The sequence below is a fragment of the Panthera pardus genome, unplaced genomic scaffold (assembly GCF_024362965.1).
Source record: "Panthera pardus isolate Hobbes unplaced genomic scaffold, ASM2436296v1 HiC_scaffold_13, whole genome shotgun sequence".
NCBI lineage: Eukaryota > Metazoa > Chordata > Mammalia > Carnivora > Felidae > Panthera > Panthera pardus.
In genome coordinates, this window is record NW_026526688.1 from 52,979,462 (window position 1) to 53,002,422 (window position 22,961).

General features: G+C 44.7%; 1 protein-coding gene across 2 annotated transcripts in view; it reads left to right on the top strand.

Annotated features, from left to right (window-relative positions):
* The first annotated feature begins 8,388 nt into the window (after positions 1-8,388).
* The window catches only part of FDFT1 (farnesyl-diphosphate farnesyltransferase 1), a 38,104-nt gene continuing 23,531 nt past the window's right edge, over positions 8,389-22,961 (top strand). Inside the window, exons 1-3 of one of the 2 annotated variants that reach the window (XM_019440955.2) lie at positions 8,389-8,586; positions 17,899-17,996; positions 18,835-19,018. In XM_019440955.2, the coding sequence (XP_019296500.2) occupies positions 8,488-8,586; positions 17,899-17,996; positions 18,835-19,018 (381 nt within the window). In that variant the 5' untranslated portion in view covers positions 8,389-8,487. Of the gene's footprint in view, positions 8,587-17,529; positions 17,997-18,834; positions 19,019-22,961 lie in introns of those variants that run through there. The other variant, XM_019440953.2, reaches the window with a different exon arrangement.

Below are 22,961 nucleotides of genomic sequence, written 5' to 3' on the forward strand. Positions count from 1 at the left end.
AACCCATTTTACCTTTACTCCTCCTTGGAACAGAGTGTGGAAAAGGCAAACTTCTGCATTTGAAGCTGCTCTCACATGTGCCTCTCCACTGTCTGTTTTTCCTTTGGATCATTGCCTGCAACCAATATCAACAACCCCATTCAGTCATGACTTTTTTTTAAAGTTTATTTTGAGAGAGCACACAGGCAAGTGGGGGAGTGGCAGAGAGAGAGAATCCCAAGCAGGCTCCCCACTGTCAGTGCAGAGCCCAATGCGGGGCTCAATCTCGTGAACCGTGAGATCCTGACCTGAGCTAAAATCAAGAGTTGGATGCTTAACCGACTGAGCCACCTAGGTGCCCCTCAGTCATGACATTCTTATATCCAATCTAAATCATTTCTGCTTTCTTTGTGTTTCTTTCATAAATATCTTACACAATTGTACCTTAGTTACCTTTTATACTTTACAGAAGTGCCATTCTTTCGGCCTTAGGCTGTATATGAGTCAGCTCAGGTTGCCTGACAAAATAGTACGGCGTGGGAAACTTAACAGAAATTTGTGCTCTCATGGTTCCAGAGCCTGAAGTCTACTGTCAAGGTGCCAGCATGTTGGTTTCTCCTGAGGTCTCTCTCCTTGGCTTAGAGCTGCCTTCTTGGTGTCCCCACAGGGACTTTTCTCTATGTGCAGGTACTAACTGGGGTCTCTTGCTCTCCTTAGAAGGATACCAGTCCTATATATAGGTTAGGGCCCCACATTTACGACCGCATTTAACCTTAGTCACCTCTTTAAAGGTCCTATCCTAATATCCCACATGGCAGGTTAAGACTTCAATGTAAGAGTTGACTGGGGAGAGAAATGGGGGTATTTAACTTAAATTAGTTTGTAAAACCCAACTTCCAGACTGGATACTGTGAAAATACTATTTGAGTAATAGACTGCTTTTTGTATCGATAAGAATTATTTATCCACTCTTGCATGTATGTGTGTGCATGTATATATATTATATGAAAATGTTATGTGTGTGTATGTGTATATACATATGCATATATGTATATATATGTTTCCTGAATTCAAATTGATCTTTCTAACTCACATGGGAAAACCTAAGTGTAAAATGTTAGGTATGAGCTAGGGCAGTGACGATGTCCAGACTGTTTCCTCTAAGTCAACATCTTATCAGTACACTTGGTCCAGAGTACAAGAAGGGGAATGGCCTGGGAAGGTTCTAGAGACACGGGAGGGTTGGGCACTGTGGCCTGTGTGTGGGTCTACCTCATTGTGATTGGTAGAAAAGGAAGGAGGAAAACGCTGCGGCTGCTGTTGATAAAAGAAGTGACAGAACTAGAAACAGCAATGGGAATGGAACGGAGGGGAATGTCACGGGGTCAAGCTCCTAGGTGTCTAGATGTGGAGACTCGAGGCCGGGGTTGGAGAGGGAGAGCTGAAGATAGCTCAAGCCTGGCGCCTGAGCTAGAGGAGCTTCCCCGCTGACCGATAAGGAAAATCAGCGAGGAGGTGAGCAGGTTCTGGGGAGAAGATCAGACTTGAGGCATGTTGAGCTGGAGGCACCTGTACGGCACTGGAGCTGGGGAGGACAGCATAGTTTGGAAGTAGATCTGGCCCTCCACAAGTGCGGGCCGGGCTGGGAGGCACGGATGTGAGAGCTTTCCTCGTAGCATGATGCTCAGTTACAGAAGGTTAACAAGGGCCATCATATATCATGAGAAAAGATGGCGGTCACAGTGGGACCTTAGAGAATGTCTTGTGTTTAAGCGGCAAGAGCAGAAAGAGAAGCCAGTCAATGAAAGATCAAGTATAACAGGAGGAAAAGTCAACTTCAAGTAGAAGCTGATAGTCAACTGGCTCATGCGAAGTTGAAGGAGGAGAATGAGAAGAGGCCTTTGGATTTGCCAATCAAATGTGAGGTCATGAGAGCTTTCAAGAGAACAGTTGCACAGGGTGGCAGCCAGTCTAAAGGGGCTCAGAACTGCACGGGAGCTGAGGAAGTCGAAGTGATGAGGATGGTGTGCCCTTCAAGAAGGTTAGTCTCGAAGGAAATGAGAACGAAGAGGTCAGGGAGGAGATATTAAAGGCTGGATATTGGGGCACCTGGGTACTTCAGTCGGTTAAGCATCTGACATCGACTCAGGTCATGATCTCATGATTCAGGGGTTCGAACCCCGCGTTGGGCTGTGTGCTGACAGCTTGGGGCCTGGAGCCAGCTTTGGATTCTGTGTCTCCTTCCCTCTCTCTATCCCTCACTTGCTCATGCTCTGTCTCTCTCAAAAATAAATTTAAAGAAATAAAACATTTAAAAAATTAAAATAAATAAAAGGTGGATATGGTGTGAGGATTTGTACATAATTAGTTGAGAGGAAAAACTAGACAGCACACTAGCGCTGGCACTTAAAGATGACCAGGCAAGGATAGGAAGAGAAAAATAGATCTGGAGGAAATTTGCTGAAGGTGAGATCTCTTTAAGTACAAAGGAGGAGGGGGCGAGTTTTGTAATAGCTGTTCTGGGAATTTAGAGCCACTTAGGGTTCAAGGGAAGGGTTGTAGAGCCACACTGAACACGCAGGGTGAATTGCTCTACCTCCCAACTTTCTCCAGCAGTATCCAGTAGCCAAGGCTCCAAAACAATGAAATGGATGTTGTATTAACCCACATCTGAAAGTGGTCTGGGTAAGAATGGTAGAAGGCCAAGAAGGCGAATGAGAATCTTTATTATTTAAAGTGTTTTTGGGGCGCCTGGGTGGCTCAGTCGGTTGAGCGACCGACTTCGGCTCAGGTCATGATCTCACGGTTTGTGAGTTCAAGCCCCGCGTCGGGCTCTGTGCTGACAGCTCGGAGCCCGGAGCCTGTTTCACCTTCTGTGTCTCCCTCTCTCTCTGCCCCTCCCCCTCTCATGCTCTATCTCTCTGTGTCTCGGAAATAAATTAACATTAAAAAAAAATTAAAAAAAATAAAGTGTGGGGCGCCTGGGTGGCGCAGTCGGTTAAGCGTCCGACTTCAGCCAGGTCACGATCTCGCGGTCCGTGAGTTCGAGCCCCGCGTCAGGCTCTGGGCTGATGGCTCGGAGCCTGGAGCCTGTTTCCGATTCTGTGTCTCCCTCTCTCTCTGCCCCTCCCCCGTTCATGCTCTGTCTCTCTCTGTCCCAAAAGTAAATAAAAAACGTTGAAAAAAAAGATTTAAAAAAATAAATAAATAAAAAAAATAAAGTGTTTTTATTATCTTTTAAATTACAGATATCAAAAGATTCAAGTGATAAAGTTTACAAAATAGGGACACTTCTTCGATGGCTCAGTTGGTTGCATATCTGACTCTTGATTTTGGCTCAGGTCATGATCTGTTTGCTAGATCAAGCCCCCGGGTCAGGCTCTTTGCTTGCTGATAGTGCAGAACCTGCTTGGGATTCTCTCTCCCTCTGCCTCTCCACCCCCCCCCACCCCACCCCCACTCGCATTCTCTTCCTCTCTGAAATAAAATAAAATAATATAAACTAAAATAAGATAAAATAATAAAGTTTATAGAAAAACATGGAAGAATCATCCTTACACCTGCTCTGTCCTCTCAGGAGGACTTCTTATTTCTCTGACTTCACTGACTTACCTAAAGTCTGTAGAATGGGGAAGATACAGCACCTACCAACAGGTGAGTTGTAGGTGTTGCTGTTGGCACCATCAGAACTTCATCAGAATTACACAGACTGGGGACGGGGGGCAGGGGGGAGGGCGCCTGGGTGGCTCAGTCAGTTGAGCATCCGACTTCAGCTCGGGTCATGATCTCGCGGTTCATGGGTTTGAGCCCCATGTTGGGCTCTGTGCTGCCAGCACAAAACCTGGAGCCTGCTTTGGATTCTGTGTCTCCCTCTCTCTGCCCCTGCCCTGCTGTGTTCTCTCTCCTTCTCTCTCAAAGAGTACATAAACATTAAAGAAAAAAAAAAAAAGAATTACACAGACTGGGTTCTGCATGGAAGAAATGTGGAAGCAGAAACGTGGAGAGCTGACAAACCACAGCTACCATGCTCCCCTCTAAGATTTTATTCATCATGGCAGGAGGGTGTCAGAAAGTTTTATTTGGTCCTGAAAGGAGGGAGGAAGGTGTGGCATAAGTGGAGTGAATGGGAGCTAGAAAAGAGGTGATGGTGGTACAGAAACAACAGCAGGGGTGGGGGGTGGGGGGGGGTAGAACAGTGAAATTACTCTTATCCTGTGCCTTTTGGATGGAAGGAGAGGCTTTTGCTTGACAGAATTGCAGGTGAGGGATGGGATTCATAGAGGGAGAGACCAGGTTTCACTTGTAAGGAGAGGTGAGATTTGTATTCAACAGATTTAGGGGAAAGATTTATTTATCTCATGAGCTGGAGTTATGTGATGACTGACATTGTGAAAAACTTGGTATTTAATGGGTTTCAGTGGCCCTAGCCATTCAATAAATTCTTTTTTTCTTTTTCTTTTTCTTTTTCTCCCCTCTCCTCTCCTCTCCTCTCCTCTCCTCCTCTCTCTCTCTCTCTCTCTCTCTTTTTTAAAAATGTTTGTTTATTTTTGAGATAGAACACGAGTGGGGTAGGGGCAGAGAGCAAGGGAAACAGAGAATCGCAACCAGGCTCCAAGCTGACAGCAGAGAGCCCGATGCAGGGCAAACTCACAAGCTGTGAAATGTGACCTGAGCTGAAGTCGGACACTTAACCAACTGAGCCACCCAGGTGCCCTGTAATAAAGATTTCTTAAATGGCTTCTAAGTGCTGGGTCTGGGAACACAAGGATAAAAAAGACAAGAAAACCCCTACGTTCGTAGCAGGAGGCTGGCTTATTACAAAAAGCATTAAAAGTGTTTCAGTAGGTTATGGAAAAAAATGTTGTGTTGAGGGTGGGGAGGATAAGTGAGTGCTGATCTTGTGTTCTAAAAGTTCCAGTACAGAGGCGCCTGGTAGTCTTAGTGGAGCATTTGACTCTTGATCTTGGGGTTGGGAGTTCAAGCCCCAAGTTGGGTTTGGGATTGCTTAAAAATAAAATCTTTTAAAGGGGTGCCTGGCTGGGTCAGCCAGTGAAGTGTCTGACTCTTGATTTAAGCTCAGGTCATGATCTCACGGTTCACAGGTTTGAGCCCAAAGTTGGGCTCTGTGCTGACAGCGTGGAGCCTGCTTAGGATTCTCTCTCTCCCTCTCTCTGCCTCTTCCCAACTCCTGCACTCTAGCACACACACTCTCTTTCTCCCAAAGTAAATAAACTTTAAGCCGTATATATAAAATATAAAATCTTAAAACAAGTAAATAAAAAAAATGAAAATAAAAGTTCTAGTACAGTCCCAATTTCAAGCACTTTTATTCCACAGAAAGTAGTGGAGGTTTTGTTATGTGGCAAGCACTGTGCCAGGTGTTACATTTCGACATGGTCTCTGGCCTTGAGTTCACAGTGAAGAGACAGAAAAGAGATTTTGGACCACACCAATTTCAAGATGAGAGCATCTGATGAACATGATCCAAGTACTAAGGTTTATGGAAATAAAGACTACTGAGATAAGAACAAATGAGGCCCTTTATTCAGAGCTTGCTATATAGCAAGGGCATCAGCCACTGTCACTTGTCATCCGCATTTGGCAGAGACTCAGGCAGGGGAGTGGGAAAGCTTTATAATGAACAAAAAGGAAGGACTCAGGTGTGCTGATTGGAGGAGGTTGGCATAGAGAAGCTGGAAGCAGGCTACCTGGCAGCTGGATATCTTATGCGATTTCTTTGGCTTTCTGTGGTTGTTCTTGAGTTGAAAGGAAGCGCAATAGAGAAGTTACTGACCTGGTCCTGACTATTCTGGGCCTGCTGCTGCAGAGGTTGTGGGTCAGAGTGTTGCTATGGTATATGGTCTGGCCATTGACTATTTGTATACTTAGTCTCTGGTTGGGCACACAGGTCAGACTCGGGGAGCTGGATTAGGATTCAACCATGTCTCTCATAAATACCAGCACCATTATGCAACCGTGTCTGGTGTGGTGCCTCTGGAAGCTCTTTGGGGTCAAAGCTCATCTTGCTCATCTTTGTTTTTTTCAGTGCCTGCCACATTGCTGATGTTCGGTGGATGCCTGTTGAATCTAAAGAACAGATAATGGTGAGGCCAGGGAACTTCAGAAAAGGATTTCCGAAGGAGGGGATTCCATTTAAGCTGTAATGAACGTGAGGTGGGTGGCTAGGTGAGGAGCAAGGGAGAGCATGCTAGAGGTGAATTACTGGGGCCGAGACTGGGGTATACTGTGGCCTGTTTGAGGTCTGCAGGTGCTGCCAGGGCTGGTTCAGGGCTAGAAGTTAGGGTAGTGATGGGATAGAAGGTGGCTAAAATCCAAAAAAAGGAATGGAGGTGCCAAATGATGAGAGAACTTTATTTCTTTCTTTTTTAAAGTTTATTTATTTTGAGAGAGACAGAGAGCGGGGCAGAGGATCGGAAGTGGGCTCTCGTGAACCTCGAGATCATGACCTGAGCCGAAGCTGGACGCTTAACCGACTGAGCCACCCAGGCACCCCGAGAGAGTTTTTATTTTATGCCAGAATCATTAATATTATTGAAAGGCATTTCCTTTGAGGAATTTAAAATTGAAGAATTGTAGGCAAGAGGGTAATATAATCAAGTGTGTGTTTTAAATAAATTACTCAAGCTGTCACTAGGCATGCATGGAGAGAGAGAGATGCGAAGTTGATTTCAAAATAGTTTGGGAGAGAAGATGGGACTTAAACCAAGATGGATCAGAGAGGAGAGATTAAGACGAGAGATGTTTGTTTCTTGGACTCTAGACTTGATGAATGATTTCAAAGGGGACAAGTTTAGGGAGAGAAAGGAGGAGTTAGGGATGACATCTGGATTTGATAATTTGGCAGCTGAGAGGTTGTTAGTGCTATTCACCAGAAAAACAGTTTCAGTGGGAGATTTCAGTTATGGACATGTTAAGCTCTCACTGTTTGGGGAACACCAAAGAGGGGGTCCGGCTTAGTTCAGTAAACGTTCATTGTGCAACTAGTATGTGTCGGGCACCGTTCTAGATACTTGGTGTGTTAGTGAACAAAACAAAGATCTATCTATCATCTTCCTCCAGCAAGAGGAAACAGACACTAATCATAAGTAAACCTTGTATTAGCACATGATAAATTCTATGGAGAAAACTAGAGCAGGATGGGGATCAGCAGTGCGGTGGGCGTGGGGGGACAAACGCCGTCTAAAATAGAATGATCCGGGTGGGCCTAAATGAGAAGGTGAGATTTCATCAAGGACATGAAGGAGCTGGGTATCTGGCGGTAAGATATTGCAGGAAGGGTGAAGTGAACAGCTATACAAAAAGGCCCTAGGGCCAGAGAAGGGGAGAGAGAAAAGATGGAGGCCAAAGAGGTAATGGGGGTGGAGGGGTAATGATACAGGCCTTTGGACACTTGTAGGGACTTAGGCTTTTACTAAACAGGTTAGAGGTTTCAGGGTTTTAGGCAGTGATTGCATCTGGCTTAAATTCAGTGATTGCTGGTTGCTGTGTTAAAATAGATTGGGTGTGGGAGTGTGCAAGTCGTTTCTAGGACTGGAGAGATCTCAGATGGAGATACAAATTTCCACATCCCTGTAACAGAGGTTATAGAAACGCCTCAGATTCATTTTGGGGACAAAGTGGGGTCTAAAACACTTATTTAAAGAGGTCCTGTTGTTTAATTTCCAGGAGTGAGTGATATCAGCCAGAAAGAAGTGAAAGGCTTTGTGAAGCGGGCAAAGAAGGGGTGTTACTGCTGGGGGCAGGTGCCCGGGATTCCATGGGGTTGCAAGGGCCGCGGATGACTCTGCCAAGCTTTTGCTCTCCTGTGTTGCAGTAAGCACCTACACCTTGGTGGTGGGCCCACTCGCCTTTTGCTTTGCGCGGATCCAGCACAGGAGGTGCGCGGCGGCGCCCAGAGCGCGGCACTGAAGAGCTAATCTAGCCGACAGGACAAACACGAATAAACAGGTGGAGGGATTACTGACGAAATCATAGCGGACTGTCGCCCTCTGGGCTCTTCTCTGCTTGGTTCTCACCAAACACCCGCGCCTGAGCCAGAATCCACTGCACCTAGGCCGCAGCGTCCTAGTTTGGTTCCCTCTGTGCTCGAGCCCCAAGCTCCACCTAGAGAGAGGGAAAAGGCCCGCCCCCATAGAAGCACCAATCCCGTTCGCCTGTTCCTTTCTCATCTCCAATTAGCTTAGAGGGTGTGGTCGTCACGCCAGCCTCATCCTACCGTCGATTGGCCGGCGTCTGCCTGGTGCGAGTGGTCCTAGCCAATCAGAGACCGTCAGTCCACCCCGCGAGCCCACGAGAAGCGGCGCGAGAGCCAGGGACCCGTTGAGATGGGCGGGATGTGGGCGTGGCATCATGAACTGGGCCCGCCTACGCCCCGCCCCACCCGCCGCGCCTCTTGGCTTTAATCTTTTGCTGTGTGCGGGCGGGTGTCCACCGGAGGTATACCGGGAGGTGAGCACCGATCCCCCGGACCCGCCGCCCGCCGCCAGAATGGAGTTCGTGAAGTGCTTGGGGCGCCCCGAGGAGTTCTACAACCTATTGCGCTTCCAGATGGGGGGCCGGCGGAAGGTGATACCCAAGATGGACCAGGTGGGCCGAGCATCCCTGCATCTTGGCTGGGGCGGGGCGGCTGCGCGCGGCGCCGGGCCTGAGGCCTGGCCGACCCGGCCCAAAATCCTGGGCGGAGGGTGCGGCGAGCGGGTGCCAAACGCCTCAGGCGCCCTTCTTCCCTCGGGGCGGCAGACCCCCGCCCCTTCTGGCGGCCCCACCGGCCCAGCCTAACTCTGCTTTCCTAACCCCAAATGGGGCCCAGGTGGTAGGCCTCCTCTTCCCTCTCCAACCCTACCCCAGGTTGTCTTGATGTTTCTGCTCTTTCAAGACATTGCTTGCCAGGTCGTTTTTCTTCACTTTTCCGTCTGTCCTTGAGCATTGATGTTATCTGTGTCTTAACTGGTGATTGCAAAATTGAGATTGTGTGGGTAGATTAAGTGGGGGAGGACCTGTGAGAGAATTTGGTGAATGTAAAAAGCTATGCAGATATTGTCCCAGTACCTTTTCTGGAATGAAACCTTGCTCATCCTTCCAGTTTTCGGTTACATCACTTCTTCTATAAGCTTCCCTCACTTTCCTCGGGTCTGATCAATCCCTTATTCTCCAGTGCTTCTTAGGTTTTTTTTTATAACACATATTTACTCTTCCAAGCTCTTTAGTTACCTGCATGTCTGTCGTTTAGCAACATTGTTGGTTGCTTGAAGGCCAGACTTGGTTTTATTTATTTATATTTCATCTGCCTCATTCTTGTATCCTTTGTTAACTGAATGCTTACAAAGGTATTTATTCCAACAAGAAACTTACTCTTAAGTGATTAGTGGATGAATAAATACATTCAGCCGAATTAGTGGGTTGTATCAAAAGTTTTAAATTCTTTTTGCCAATGGAAACATCACACATACTATTTTTTGCTTAAATGCACTCTTAATTGGTGTCCTTTATTAAGTAAACACTTTAAATTTCCCATCAGAAAAATTTTTTTCATAACTCAGGATCCATGTCATCCTTCAGGGTCTAGCTTCAGTCAGTGCCACCCCTAGTGACCATTCAGCAGACATTTTTAAACACCTGTTTTGTGCTAGATGTTATGGTGGGTGCACCGTGGCAGGATGTCATGCACAGACAAATAGGACACACAAAATGCTTCCCATCTTGTCAAGTGAATAAGACTTTGGAAGACTGTTCACAGAAAATTTAGAAAAGCACCATAACAAGTTACCTGTGAAACTCCCTCAACCATTTTCTCTAGTACTGCTTACCTTATATCGGCCCCACAGTCTTGTATGGTGGCCCCCAAATCCCTTTCAGATCCAAGATTCTATATTTGATTCTGGATTTTTAAGCTATTTGGATGTAGAAATCTTGTTCGATGTACCTTTGGTGAATTAATGAATAAAAGGTGGGTACACTACCCCCAAGAAACTTCTAGTGTTTTAAACAAGATAAACTTAAGTAAATGTGGCAGAATATAGTAAATGCATAAGGACATTTATAAAAGGGAAAAATCACTTCTGGCTGGGACAGGGGAGTCCTTTTTTGAGGGATGCTCCTGTGCCTTGTTCAGTAGGTATTTAATTAGAGATTCTTACTGAGAGTTTTGGAGCTTTCCTGAAATTATTTGCAAATATTTATGTTATTGTACATTTGTGTGTTTTGAGAGAACAGTGTCCACTATTATCCTATCCTTCTGGGATCTGTGACCCAAAACGCATAGTCACTGCTTTACAAACCAGTTTGTACAGTCTCCTGGGCACTACCTGTGACAAGTAGTTCACTGCCTCTGGAGACTTGCCCACTTCACCCCCCAGACATTTTTCGATTTTAGCAAGTGCTACCTTCTAGTACAGTAAGCAGGATTGTTTTCACTCTGTTCTCCCCCTGGAGCCAGGGTCTAATCCATGTTTGTAATCCAGCACTTGACATATTTTAAGAGAACTTCTCCTGTTCTTAGTAGGAACACTGATAGCCAGGCCAAATATTCTATGTTCTTCCTTTAGTTATTCATTATATGTTTTTCTTTCCAGATCATTTACCAGCCTGTTCTCTCTCCCTTTAAAGTCTAGTGTCCAAAGTTGAACAGTACTCTTTCGGGTTGGTCTGCGCATTTCAGAACTTTAAATTCCTTCTTTATGGATGCAGTATTTCTATGTAACATAGTTGAAGACTGCTTTCACTTTAAAAAATGTATTTTAATTATAAAATATTTCAAGCAAGTAGAAAAATACTGAAAAAACTCTAACAAACCATTTTCTATTTCCAAGATTAACTATATCGTATAGTAAGTGTTTGCTATATTTGCTTCATCTTTTTTTTCTTAAGAAATAAAAGGGCCATATACAACTAAAGTCCTTTTCTCCATCTTACCTCCCTGTCACATTCACTGTCTTTTTTAGGCAGTCTCATCATGCTGTGGGCTTAGAATTGGGGTCAGTCAGATTCCTAATTGCACTTGTTCAAGACCTTTTATTCCATCTTGATGCCCTGATGAAACACTTCAAAAAAAATACATATATATATGTGTGTGTGTGTGTGTGTATATATATATATATATATATATATATATAATGTTTTATTTATTCATTTTTGAGAGGTGGTGGAGGAGCAGAGAGAGAGGGAGACACAGAATCTGTAGTGGGCTCTGTGTTGACAGCAGAGAGCCCAATATGGGGCTCGCGACCTGAGCTGGAGTCCGATGCTTAACCGACTGAGCCACCCAGGTGCCCCTGTGCTGAAACACTTTTTAAACCTCGATCTTTACCTTTTAGATAAAGGGTTTCATAATAATGGCTAACGTTTATTGAGCTCTTTGTGTGTGCCAAGCATTATTTTATACACCTCCTTGCATCTATTTTTTAAACCTTCCAGTAATCTTATGAGGAAGGTACTGTTATTTTTACTGTTTTATAGATGAAGAGCAGAGACATAGAGAGGTTAATTAATTGCCCGAGGTCTAGTTATTCAGGGGTGGAGCCTGTCTTTGACTCTGGCTGTCTGACTGCAGAGCTCATTCTCTAAACCCCACCATGCTGCTTATCAGTCAAGTGTTGGACCACAGAGACGCCTCAAACAGAGGATTATCCAGATTCAGCTAAAATTGACCCACTTGAGTGTGATGGACACAGGGTGGAAAATGCCTACTCTGATGTGTTCACAATCTAATGGAGAATAGGTGTACAAAAGTAAGATAGCCTAGGGAGTGCCAAGTATTCTTAAGTACATTTTGATTTCAGGAAATTTTAGTGAAATTAGAAATGTTTTAGAGGGAAAAGTTTTCAGAAAACACAGGAAAAGTACTTTGTAAACCGTTAGATTTAGTTTAGTGGGGAGGATCTTCAGTAAAAGCTACCATGGGCCAGGTTATATAGGACTAAGCATGATGTGTGTGGGATGATGAGGAAACCAACTTGGCTGAAATGAAAGAGTGAAAGCTAGAAGTATAAAATTCATTAAGTGCATGTGGGAGTCCAAAAGCTGAGCTGTGATCAGTAAAGCAGGTGATGGTTAAGAGCAGAACTGTGACACAATGAAAGCAACATTTTTGGAACACAAATTCGACGTGGGTGGGATTGGGAAGAAATTATATTGTGAGTTAGAATAATCAAATTAATAATGATAATAATTACCTAATAATAACAATGGACATCATTTATTGTGTTCTTATGTTTGCCAGGCACTACGCTGAGCTCTTCAAGTCTGTTATCTCAGTGTATTAGGTTAGCTTTTGCTGAGTAACAAACCATTCCAAAACTGAGGGACTTAATTCTGGAGACTGGTTACACACCAATGTGAATGTATTTAACACTGCTGAACTGAACACTTAAAAATGGTTAAGGTGATAAACTTTATGTATATTTTACCACAATTTACAAAAAAAACTCAGTGACTCAAAATATCAACAACTTTAGTTCATAGTCATCTGAGAGAGCTCGGGAGTTCTACTAGTCCGGGCCAGTTTGGTTGATTTCTTCTGGGCTTGCTCAGCTGGCTGGCTGGCTTATGGCTGGGCCATCTGGTGGTTAGCAGGCTGTAGGCTGCAGTGTTAAGGGGAGACCAGGCCATATGCGTCTCATCATCCAGCAGGCTAGCCCTTGGCTTCCGCATGGCAGCTGGAGTTTTCAAGCCTCTGTTGGAATCACATTTGCTACTGTTTTATTGACCAAAAATAGTCACAAGGGAACCCAGATTCAAGGATGTGGAGAAAAACCGTATCCCCTGATGGAAAGAGCCATAAACTCCTGTGGCCAGTTTGTAACTCATCACACTTAGTCAATCTTGACAACAGCCCTAAAGTGAGAAGTATTATTATTACTGCTATTTTACAGATTAGGAAACAGTGGCATAAAGCAATCAGATAAATTCAAAGTCACCTGGCTTGCAAGAAGTGGATCCAGGATGCCAACTCAGGCTAGTCTGAAAACCTCCATGCTTCTAGTTTGCCCTGGATGAAGAGCTTAGGTTTGACTGGCCTCAGATAGCTGATTAGATCCCACCACTGTCACTCCTGGCACGTCCCAGATACTCTATAATTCCTAGTTCCTTTCTTCCCTTCTTAATCTGATGTAGATTAGCTTCCTTTCCTTTCCTTTCCTTTCCTTTCCTTTCCTTTCCTTTCCTTTCCTTTCCTTTCCTTTCCTTTCCTTTCCCCCTCTTTCCTTCTGTCCCTCTCTCTTTCCCTCTCTCCCTCTCTCCCTCTCTCCCTTCTTCTCTTCCTTCCCAAATATGTGACCACCAATTGCATGTCAGATATCATTTTAGGTGCTGAAGATATAACAGCAAACAAGATAGGTGAAGACCTTGCTTTTATGAGCCTTACTTACATGCTAGAGGAAGAGAGAGAGAATGAAAAAAAGCAAATACAGTTCACCCTTGAACTATATGAGTTTGAACTGCACAGATTTACTTATACATGGATTTTTTTGATAAATGCAGTACAGTACTATAAATGTATTTTCTCTTATGATTTCCTTTGTTTATTTATTTTACACGTTTATTTATTATTGAGAGACAGAGAGACACAGAGCATGAGCAGGGGAGGGGCCAAGAGATGGAGAGACACAGAATCCGAAGCAGGCTTCAGGCTCCGAGCTGTCAGCACAGAGGCCAAAGCTGGGCTCGAACTCACAAACCATGAGATCATGACCTGAGCCGAAGTCGGACGCTTAACCGACTGAGCCACCCAGGCGCCCCATTAAGTTTGTTTATTTTTGAGAGAGAGAGAGATAGCGCTAGTGGAGGAGGGGCAGAGAGGGGGACAGAGGATCTCAAGCAGGCTCTGCTGTGCTGACAGCAGAGAGTCCAGTGTGGGGCTCGAACTCACAAACTGAGGTCATGACCTGAGCTGAAGTCCGATGCTTAACCAACTGAGCCACTCAGGTGTCCCCCCCAACCTTAGGATTTTCTTAATAACATTTTCTTTTCTCAAACTTACACATATGACATACGAAATTATTTGTTAACTGACTTTATGCTATCAGTAAGGCTTTTGGTCATCAGTAGGTTAATAGTAGTTAAGATTTTGGGGAATCAAAAGTTATATGCAGATTTTCTACAATGTGGGGGTTAGCACCCCTTACCCCAGAGTCTAGAGACTTGACTTCTCTCATTCTCAAGTCTCCTCTATAAAATAAGAGTGTTGGAGAAAATGGTAGCCTTGGTTATTCCTAGAGAGAGAAGTGATAAGGAGGTAGGAGAAAGACCTTCCACGCTATTATCTCTTGATTTTCTTTTTAAGTGAGACTCTTCTAGCTCCAAGATTTGATGAACAATACAGTATAATATTATTTGTTTTGTTGCCTGCAGCTTTTCTGAGTCCTTTTTAAGCCCAAAGAGCCATTAAAAAAAAAAATAGTTAAATAGAGGAAACATAGGACCATACGTTTTCCTTAGCTTAACATGATCTTAGTTTCTCTCTTAATTAACAAAGAAACTGGGGGGAAATGTACACTTCATAGATATTGAAGGCTGACTATTTCTGTCACAAAAGGATTTGGCTGTAGGATTCAGGGTTCAGTAAACTTAATTTATACTGAATTTTTAGGAGCATTTCAGTAAATAGGGACTTGCTGCCACCTGCAAGTTGTATGACATCACTCAGAGGGGCACATAGTGGAAAAAGCAGATGTTTCATAATGATTCATTTCTGGCTTCTATCAAGTCTAAATCCTGACTCTTAGCTAAATAACTTTTGGTAACTTAAGCTCCAGGCAGCAGTTTCTTCATCTATAAAGTAGAAATATTGATCACAGGCCGTTGGCCACAATTTCCCAACTGGCAAATGATCTGAAAATGAGGAGCGTTTTCATAAATGTGGCTCAAGATCATTTGGCAGCAAACCTGCCCTGAATCAAAATGATCCTGGCTTAGTATATTCACACTGCTGTGCAGAAGAAATATTAACAATTAATTATGGGACGTTACTCCATAACAACCGAGGCTGTATATGCGTCTTATTGCCTGCTTTCTACAACACTAAAAATTCTGAATTCTGCACACATCTGGCCATGAAGATTCGATGTAGGTGGGTGTAGGTCTGTAGTATCTTCCTTAAAGCGTTTTGTACGGGTAAAAGGTAATGTCTGTATTGTGCTTAGCACGTAGTATCTGCCCAACATATGGTAGTTATTAATCTTATTGTTACATAAATTTGGCTCCGTGTGTAGGGTTTCTCCCTATTCTGAGCGATCTGTGTTAAAGTCTTAAGGAAAGCTGTCAGAAAGGTTGGTAGCTTGTGGAACTTGAGGCTGGAGCCCCAGTCCTGGAAGCTCAGTCTTGCACTTCTGGCCACTGCACACTCTTCCTCCAAATGCCCTTCATCCCTGTTTTCTCTTACTTGAGAGTTCTCTGGAGTGTACTTCATCTCAGACAGCAATGGACAATGTCAGGAGGCTCTAGGGACAGGCAGCAGTTAGCCCTAGACTTTTTTCCCACCCTCCCCTGCCTGCCAACTCATGGGAATCAAGCAGTGGAAATTTTTATAGTGAGCAGAGTTTTTTCCAGTGTTTAGTAGTTAGAGCTTTCTATATCTTCTTGATAATTTGAAGAACTTACTGTTCAGAGCGAGGAACTGAAACAAATAGGTGGCCAAAAAAGAGTGATGGAGATAGGGAAGGGAGTTATTGACTTTGTTATAAGAGTGGAGGAGGTGTTGGTAAGGAGGGGTGGGTAGTATTCTTTAAGGTTGCTGCTGTCTAGCTTTTTAATGGAACTCATGGTTGGAAATCAGCCCCAAAGCCATTAGGTATAGCTGAGGATTAAAACATTTGGCAGTGCGGAGAAAGGCATCATTGTGGCCTGGTAACAACAGTTTATGTGGAGAGCTTGCCATGGAGATCAGTAATAGCTGTTGTTCTGTTTCTTTTGTTTCATTGTGAAGCCTTGCCTCTCCACACTTGAGAGGGAAGGAGTTGGTGAATGGTTTTTAAATACTCTGAATGTATTCATTTATTCATCAAAACTTCACTGAGTATTTTTATATGCCAGACACTGCACTAAATGATTTTACTAATATACAGTACTCAGTAAATATTAATTTTTATTAATAATTAAAGTTTTAAAACAATGTTTATTTATTTTTGAGAGAAAGAGAGACAGAGAGTGTGAGCAGGGGAGGGGCATAGAGAGAGAGGGAGACACAGAATCCAAAGCAGGCTCCAGGCTCTGAGCCATCAGCACAGAGCCCCACACAGGGCTCAAACCACAAACCACCTGAGCCAAAGTCAGAGGCCTAACCAATTGAGCCACCCAGGTACCCCTTTACTAATATTTTTTTTAATTGAACATTTTTTTAATTGAACTGAAATGAAATTCTCATGAGTATATGACTTTTTTTTAAAGGTTAACTCTCTTGACAGTATGATATGCATCCATGATAGGAAATTTAGTTAATATACACATATGAAAAGGACATGGGTCCGCTGGGGTTCAGGGTTCATTGTTAACATTCCAAAGTGGTATATCCAACTAGTGATATGCCATATGTATATTTTTAACCACTGTCCTGTTTGATATTTCAAATGTTTTTCTCTTACAAAGACAGTGAGGAGACTGGGGTTGGGGGGAGAGTAAGTACATGGAAACTCTGTACTTCGCACTGAATTCTCTTGTGAACGTAAAATAGCTCTAAAATTAAAGTCTGTAAAACACACACATACACACACAGTCAGCAATTCTTTGAGATGTGCTTGAATTGAAAACATGGCTTTTTTTTTTTCCTGGAGAAATGATTCTCGTTTTTCTTAGGGAAGAGTAAAGTTCAGGAAGCAGCTCATTACAGCTCACTAGTTTGAAAGAGAAAGAGGATTAGAAATATTAAAAGTAACAGCTAGCTTTCCAGGGGATAGAAGACGTTCAACAGGTGTTAAAAGCCAGAGGTGGACAGTAAAGTGGGAGAAACAGGTTTTATTCAGAAAAACTAAAGGGGAAAAGAGACCCCAGTATAGACTTGGGCTCAATTTCGAATACGACAAGGAAGAGTGGGAATTTCTAGCCAAGGAGCAGAGTGAAGGGGTCGGTGGATGGAAAATGACTGAGATGAAACATCTGGGGTGAGGGGCGTTCTAGCTAAAGGATCTAACCTAAAGGGATTCTTGCTGGAGGCAGGCCAGGGCGATGGGATGATGGGAGATGAGGAACCCTGCAGGACGGTCAAGGTGATCGGTAGCAGGATTATTGCTAAAATTGGGCGTTGCGGGGATAGGCACAAGCACAGAAATGTAAGGTTCAGAGCCCGACTTAAGTTTGGTCAAGGAGAGGTTCTGTCATCAGGAGGAAAAGCCAGCTTGGCAGAGGGGACAGGGCTCCGCCAGCCATCAGAGGGTTCTGCGGGCTCGGGGAAGACCGGGAGGAAGGTGGGGGTGGTGGAGGGGTCTCCCGCCTGGGGCCTCGGGGGGGCGGGGCTGACCTCAGGTGGGCGGTGCCCCCCCCCCCTCCCCGACTGGGTGGGCGGGGCGGGCGGAGGCGCGCAGCCGCTGGGCCTACCGCTGGCCTGGTGGGGTGGAGGGAGAGCCCGCCCCGCCCTCTGGGGCGCGCCTCCCGGATCGGCTCGGGTCTATGGAGGAAAAATTCTACGCCAGCCCTGCGATTTCCATGGCCGCAGCCGCCTGTGGCACCAAGGCCATGTCCCTGTTCAAGCGGACCTTGGTGCTGAGCCCCGCCGCGGCGCCCCGGGGTACGGGCGCGGGCTCCCCGCCACGCGGCTGCCCCTTGCCTCCCGCCGCCTGGCCCTCCAAGGACTGGCCGCGCGGAGAGGGCGTCTGCGGCAGGCTGCGGAGCCCGCCGGTGGCCGGCCGCCTGCCCCATTCCCACTCCTGCTCCGCCGCGTCTCCCACCGCCGTGTGTCTTCTCTGCCCGCAGGATTCGCTCAGCAGCAGCTTGAAAACTTGCTACAAGTATCTCAATCAGACTAGTCGCAGTTTCGCAGCTGTCATCGAGGCGCTGGATGGGGAAATGCGGTGAGTGGCCAGACAGCTCCTTTTTGCTTGGGGCAAGAAGGCTTTTCCAGGGGACTTTGAGCCACTCGAAGCTACTTTCTGACAGTCCCTATCATTGCAGTCTCCGCTTGTGGCTCAGCTAGAACGTGCCCCACTCATGCCCCACCTGAGTGAAGGCAGTGTCTCGTTGGAACACCCATGTATTTACTTTAGAATGCCCTTGCAGGCAGTTAGCCATCCAGTAGTTGCCCTGTGGGCCCAGCTTCAGGGAAGCGGGGAGGAAGGGGGGGGGGGGGAGTGGATGGTGGTGTTTATTAACTTTTTTTAGTCCTGGCAGCCGAACCTGTCTCTGAGGAGGTCATGCATTTTTTTTCTTGGCTTCCCTTATGCTGCTTTGCAATTCTAGTATATGGGATTAATTCTTCCCAAGTTGCTGCTGTGCAGGCTGCATACATGAACCTAGACCAATTGCCTTGGTGTATGATAGCATTTATACCGAGAAGTTACAGCGTCTTTTGACATTTTAATCTGCAAAATATTTGCTCCATGTAAACACTTGGTTTGCTGATCTTTGTATGGTTGTTCTACAGTAGTTAAATGTAACTCATTCTGGGAGTAGTTGTGACATCCAGCTGCTAGGTTTTTTATTTCGTGTTTTATAAATAAACCACTGAAGTCCATTGCTCCCATCTAAGAAAAGAAAGCTGAGATGGCTCATTAAGTACAAAAGGGTTTGGCTCTCCTTTCAGAGTTCTTTAGAGGTAAGGCTATAGGAGGTTTGCATTCATGACATGTTATTTTAAAATACGTATCTTTGGATGTTTATCTGTTACATTAATAGTTCTTCCATTTTTTACAGCCATGCGGTATGCATATTTTACCTGGTCCTCCGGGCTCTGGACACTCTGGAAGATGACATGACCATCAGTGTAGAAAAAAAGGTCCCACTGTTGCACAACTTCCACTCTTACCTTTATGAACCAGACTGGCGGTATATGGAGAGCAAGGAGAAGGATCGACAAGTGCTAGAGGACTTCCCAACGGTAGTGGAATTACAAATGTCTTCTGCCTATGGTTGTGTTGATAACTGATGATATAGTTGGCTGCTAGCCCCCATACCTGGAGAGAGCAGTGAAATAAGCAGTCTGAGGACAGTGTCATATACTGTGCTGGGTAAGAACTCTGGTAGCCAAGACTCTGAAGCCAGACTGCCACCTCTTCCACTTAGTATCCGGTGCTTAGTGATGTAGCCTGTCTAAACGTCAGTGTCTTCATCTATAGAGATAATAATACTACCTACCCATAGTATTGCTGTGAGATTTCTAAGATTTAACACAGGTTAGAATGGTGTTAGCTTCTATTATTGTTACCAGTATGTTGCTCGGAAGTCCAGTATTTCCTTCTTCAGAAAGGTACATTCTAAATCCAGTGTGGTAAAAGATGGATTCTCAGGCTCGTTCACAAAACCCGTTGCCATGTAATACAGCCGAAGGCTTCTGGTACCCTTAACCTGGTAGTGTGGATGTGTTGTTCTTGATGTTGTTCTTGATGGGTAGTCGCCATGGGGTAGGGAGCAGGCTCTTAGCAGCTGGGGTGAGGACTGACAAGCACAATGATGCCCTGCCACTTATGGCCTTTGTCTGTGCCTTGGTTTCCTCATTTGTAAAGTTAAGAGCTCTCAGAATTGATAAGTGCATATGTATAAAGTACTTAGGGACACCCGGATGGCTCAGTTGGTTGAGTGTCCACCTCTTGGTTTCAGCTCAGGTCATGATCCCAGGGTCATGAGACAGAGCCCAGCATTGGGCTCCATGCTGAGGGTGGAGCCTACTTCAGATTGTCTCTCTCTATCTGTCTATCTCTCCTACTCTCCCTCTGCCCCTGTCTCCCACTCACGCTCCCTCTCTAAAATAAAATAAATAAATGAAAATAAAGTACTTAGAAGATTGCTTGCTGCATACTAAGTATTCTATAAATACTAGGTGTTTAGTCAATTCTGTTGGAGTAAAGTGGGTTATAATTAAACTCTTGAGCTTTAGAAAATTGACAAGTTTATGTTACACGTGTCATTAGGTCTTTTCTGGAATTTGCATGTCTTATCACACAAATAAGTGTTTCTTTCATATCTTATAAATAAAGGTTTGATTTAGCGAAGTCTCATGTTCTCTAAGAGCCCAAAGAAGCCCTTCTTTTTATGCACAATTTCTAGAATCTGGGGGGAAGAATAGTCCTCACGTGGCTGTTGCCACTGAAACAGGTCTATATTCCAGTGGGGAGGCGAGGAATCCACCCATTACAGAAGAATGTTTGAGACACTCCTTGGGTGAGGAAGGGCTATTTCAGAGTACTGAGATCATACCTTCACTGTCAAAGACAAAAATAAAATACGGTATGATTCAAACCAAAAGAGAAAGTCTGTGAGGAATTATTAGGTGGAGCTGATCCAGTGCACTGCTATGATACAAGAGAGGAAGAAGAACCTGGGACGCATAATTAGGTGAGGAATTAGAGCTCTCACCTAGAGAGGGTACCAGTGATTTGACTCTCCCAGGATACCTCTCACATGAGCAGAGCTTGGGTTTCCTCTGACTGGAAATCCACAGACATTCACTGATGAGCTTGTGACACTCCACTAATGCAGAGAAAGTGCTGCAGACAGAGTCCCAGAGCCTTTATTTATTTATTTGTTTATTTTTGAGAGAGAGAGAGAGAGTGCGAGCGGGGAAGGGGCAGAGAGAGAGGGAGACACAGAATCCGAAGCAGGCTCCAGGCCCCGAGCTGTCAGCACAGAACCTGATGTGGGGCTCGAACCCACAAATTGTGAGATCATGACCTGAGCCGAAGTCAGATGCTTAACCAACTGAACCACCCAGGCACCCTGCTCCCAGAGCCTTTATTATTGATGTGTATTCTCACTTTAAAAAGTGATATTCTAGCTAGAGCCTCCAAAACCAAAAAAACCTTCCAAACTACTTTTGACTTGAGTAAATTCATAACAAATAATTTCTAGTCATGGGAAAATGTCATAGGTATTTTAAAAATCAAGGTGCCCCTATCCACTCAGCAAAAATGGATATGAAAACGTGTGAATGCTAGAATAATTTTGGGGGGGGTAGAGCTGATAAATGTTTAGATAATTCCAATATGCTTAGAAAACCAAAATCTTCTCCTTTATAAATACTGCATTGCAATGGAAAAACGACAGTTTGTTCAAGAAAATTGCACCATTAAATCTATCTTTTCCTGTGTTGGGGAGTAGAGTGAGAGCTGACAGGCACTACTGTCCTGAAAGCAGAGACTAGCCCTGGAAGAGGAGAAGGGAGCAGAGAGTACAGGCCAGGCATCATTATTTTGCTGTTGTTAACCCTTTATATCCTTATGAATGTGAAATCTATGGGAGCTAGGTGTTTTGTGAGAGTGTAACTGTGTTTTGTTTTGTTTTTTAATTTTTTTTAGGTTTATTTATTTTGAGAGAAAGAGAGGGAGTGAACAGGGGAGGGGCAGAGAGAGAGAATCCCAAGCAAGCTCCGTGCTGTCAGCCTAGAGCCTGATGCGGGACTCGAACTCATGAACCATGAGATCGTGACCTAAGCTGAAACCAAGAGCCAGACACTTAACCGACTGAGCCGCCCAGGCGCCCTGTGAGAGTGTAATTTTGAATTGGAGGTCCTTTCAGCCTTTTGTTCGATTGAGATAGAAATATATGGAAATCCACGGTGCCTTACTTTCTTAAGGAAAGGTTTGTGCACATGCTGATCTCTCCCACCATCTCCTTGAAATAAGATGCACAATTTGAAAGGTAAAGCCGTCTGGTTAGGCAGACAGTCAGTTTTGGGCAAGGGCCTAAAGGCAGAATAGATAACTTGGCCTCACTCACACAGTACTGCTCTTTCTTAGACATGGCACACAGCCATTTCTTCTTTTATGTTTTATTATTTACTTTTGAGAGAGAGGGTGTGGGGGAGGGGTAGAGAGAGAGGGAGACAGAGGATCTCAAGCGGGCTCCAAGTTGATAGCAGAGAGCCAGATGCGGGGCTCAAACTCACAAACTGTGGGATCATGACCTGAGCCAAAGTCGGACGCTTAACCGACTGAGGCACCCATGTGCCCCATACAGTACTGCTCTTAGACTGAAGCAAGGAGGGCCTTACTCTGAGGCAAAAGGGGGGCTCCTCACTCTCAAAGGGGTGGGGGGGGTGCTAAGAACTGATGCAGCTCCCCTTCTAGACTATGCTCTGAGTGTCTGGAATTCCCTACCCTCAATTCCCTGAGCCACCGCACCCCTAGGCCTCCTCGTGCTGGGCAGAGTGGGTACAGCCTGGGAGTGGGATCAGCGGTCTGCCCTGCTGCATTTCGGAACCAAGTCTTGAGGGAATTGTAAATTCACACCTGAGGCCTTCAGGCTGTTGTGGAGGTATCTCTGTCAAGGCAGGAGAACAGAACGTACTGTTTCACAAGTTACTCGTTTAACAAGCGACTGATAATTTTAAGATAACTTTCATCCCAGGCCGTGTGGATTTTAGGCATAAGCCTAGACAGTTCTAAGTGCACACTTCCTCAATGTGTGTGCCTTGAGATTGAACCTGGTATTTTATGCTTTAGTGGTCAATATTTGAAAGTCAGGCTTTCTAGAACTCTCGCTGTACATTATGGATGAGATATCTTTTTCACCTGGTACTAGTGGAAACTAGCAGTCTTCAAGATAACATGGGGTTATTTTTAAATGATAATAGCAATAATAATATTTATTGAGCTGTGAATTAGTTACAAAGTATATTTCATTAGTGATTTACTATTTGTATGATTTTGTGTTAATGTAGTTTTAATATTTAATCACTGGCATATTTCACTGCCCTTTTATTTTTTTATTATATATTTTAATATTTATTTTATTTTTGAGAGAGAGAGAAAACATGCAAGCAGGGGAGGGGCAGAGAGAGGGAGACAGAGGATCCGAAGCAGGCTCTGGGCTGACAGCGGAGAGCC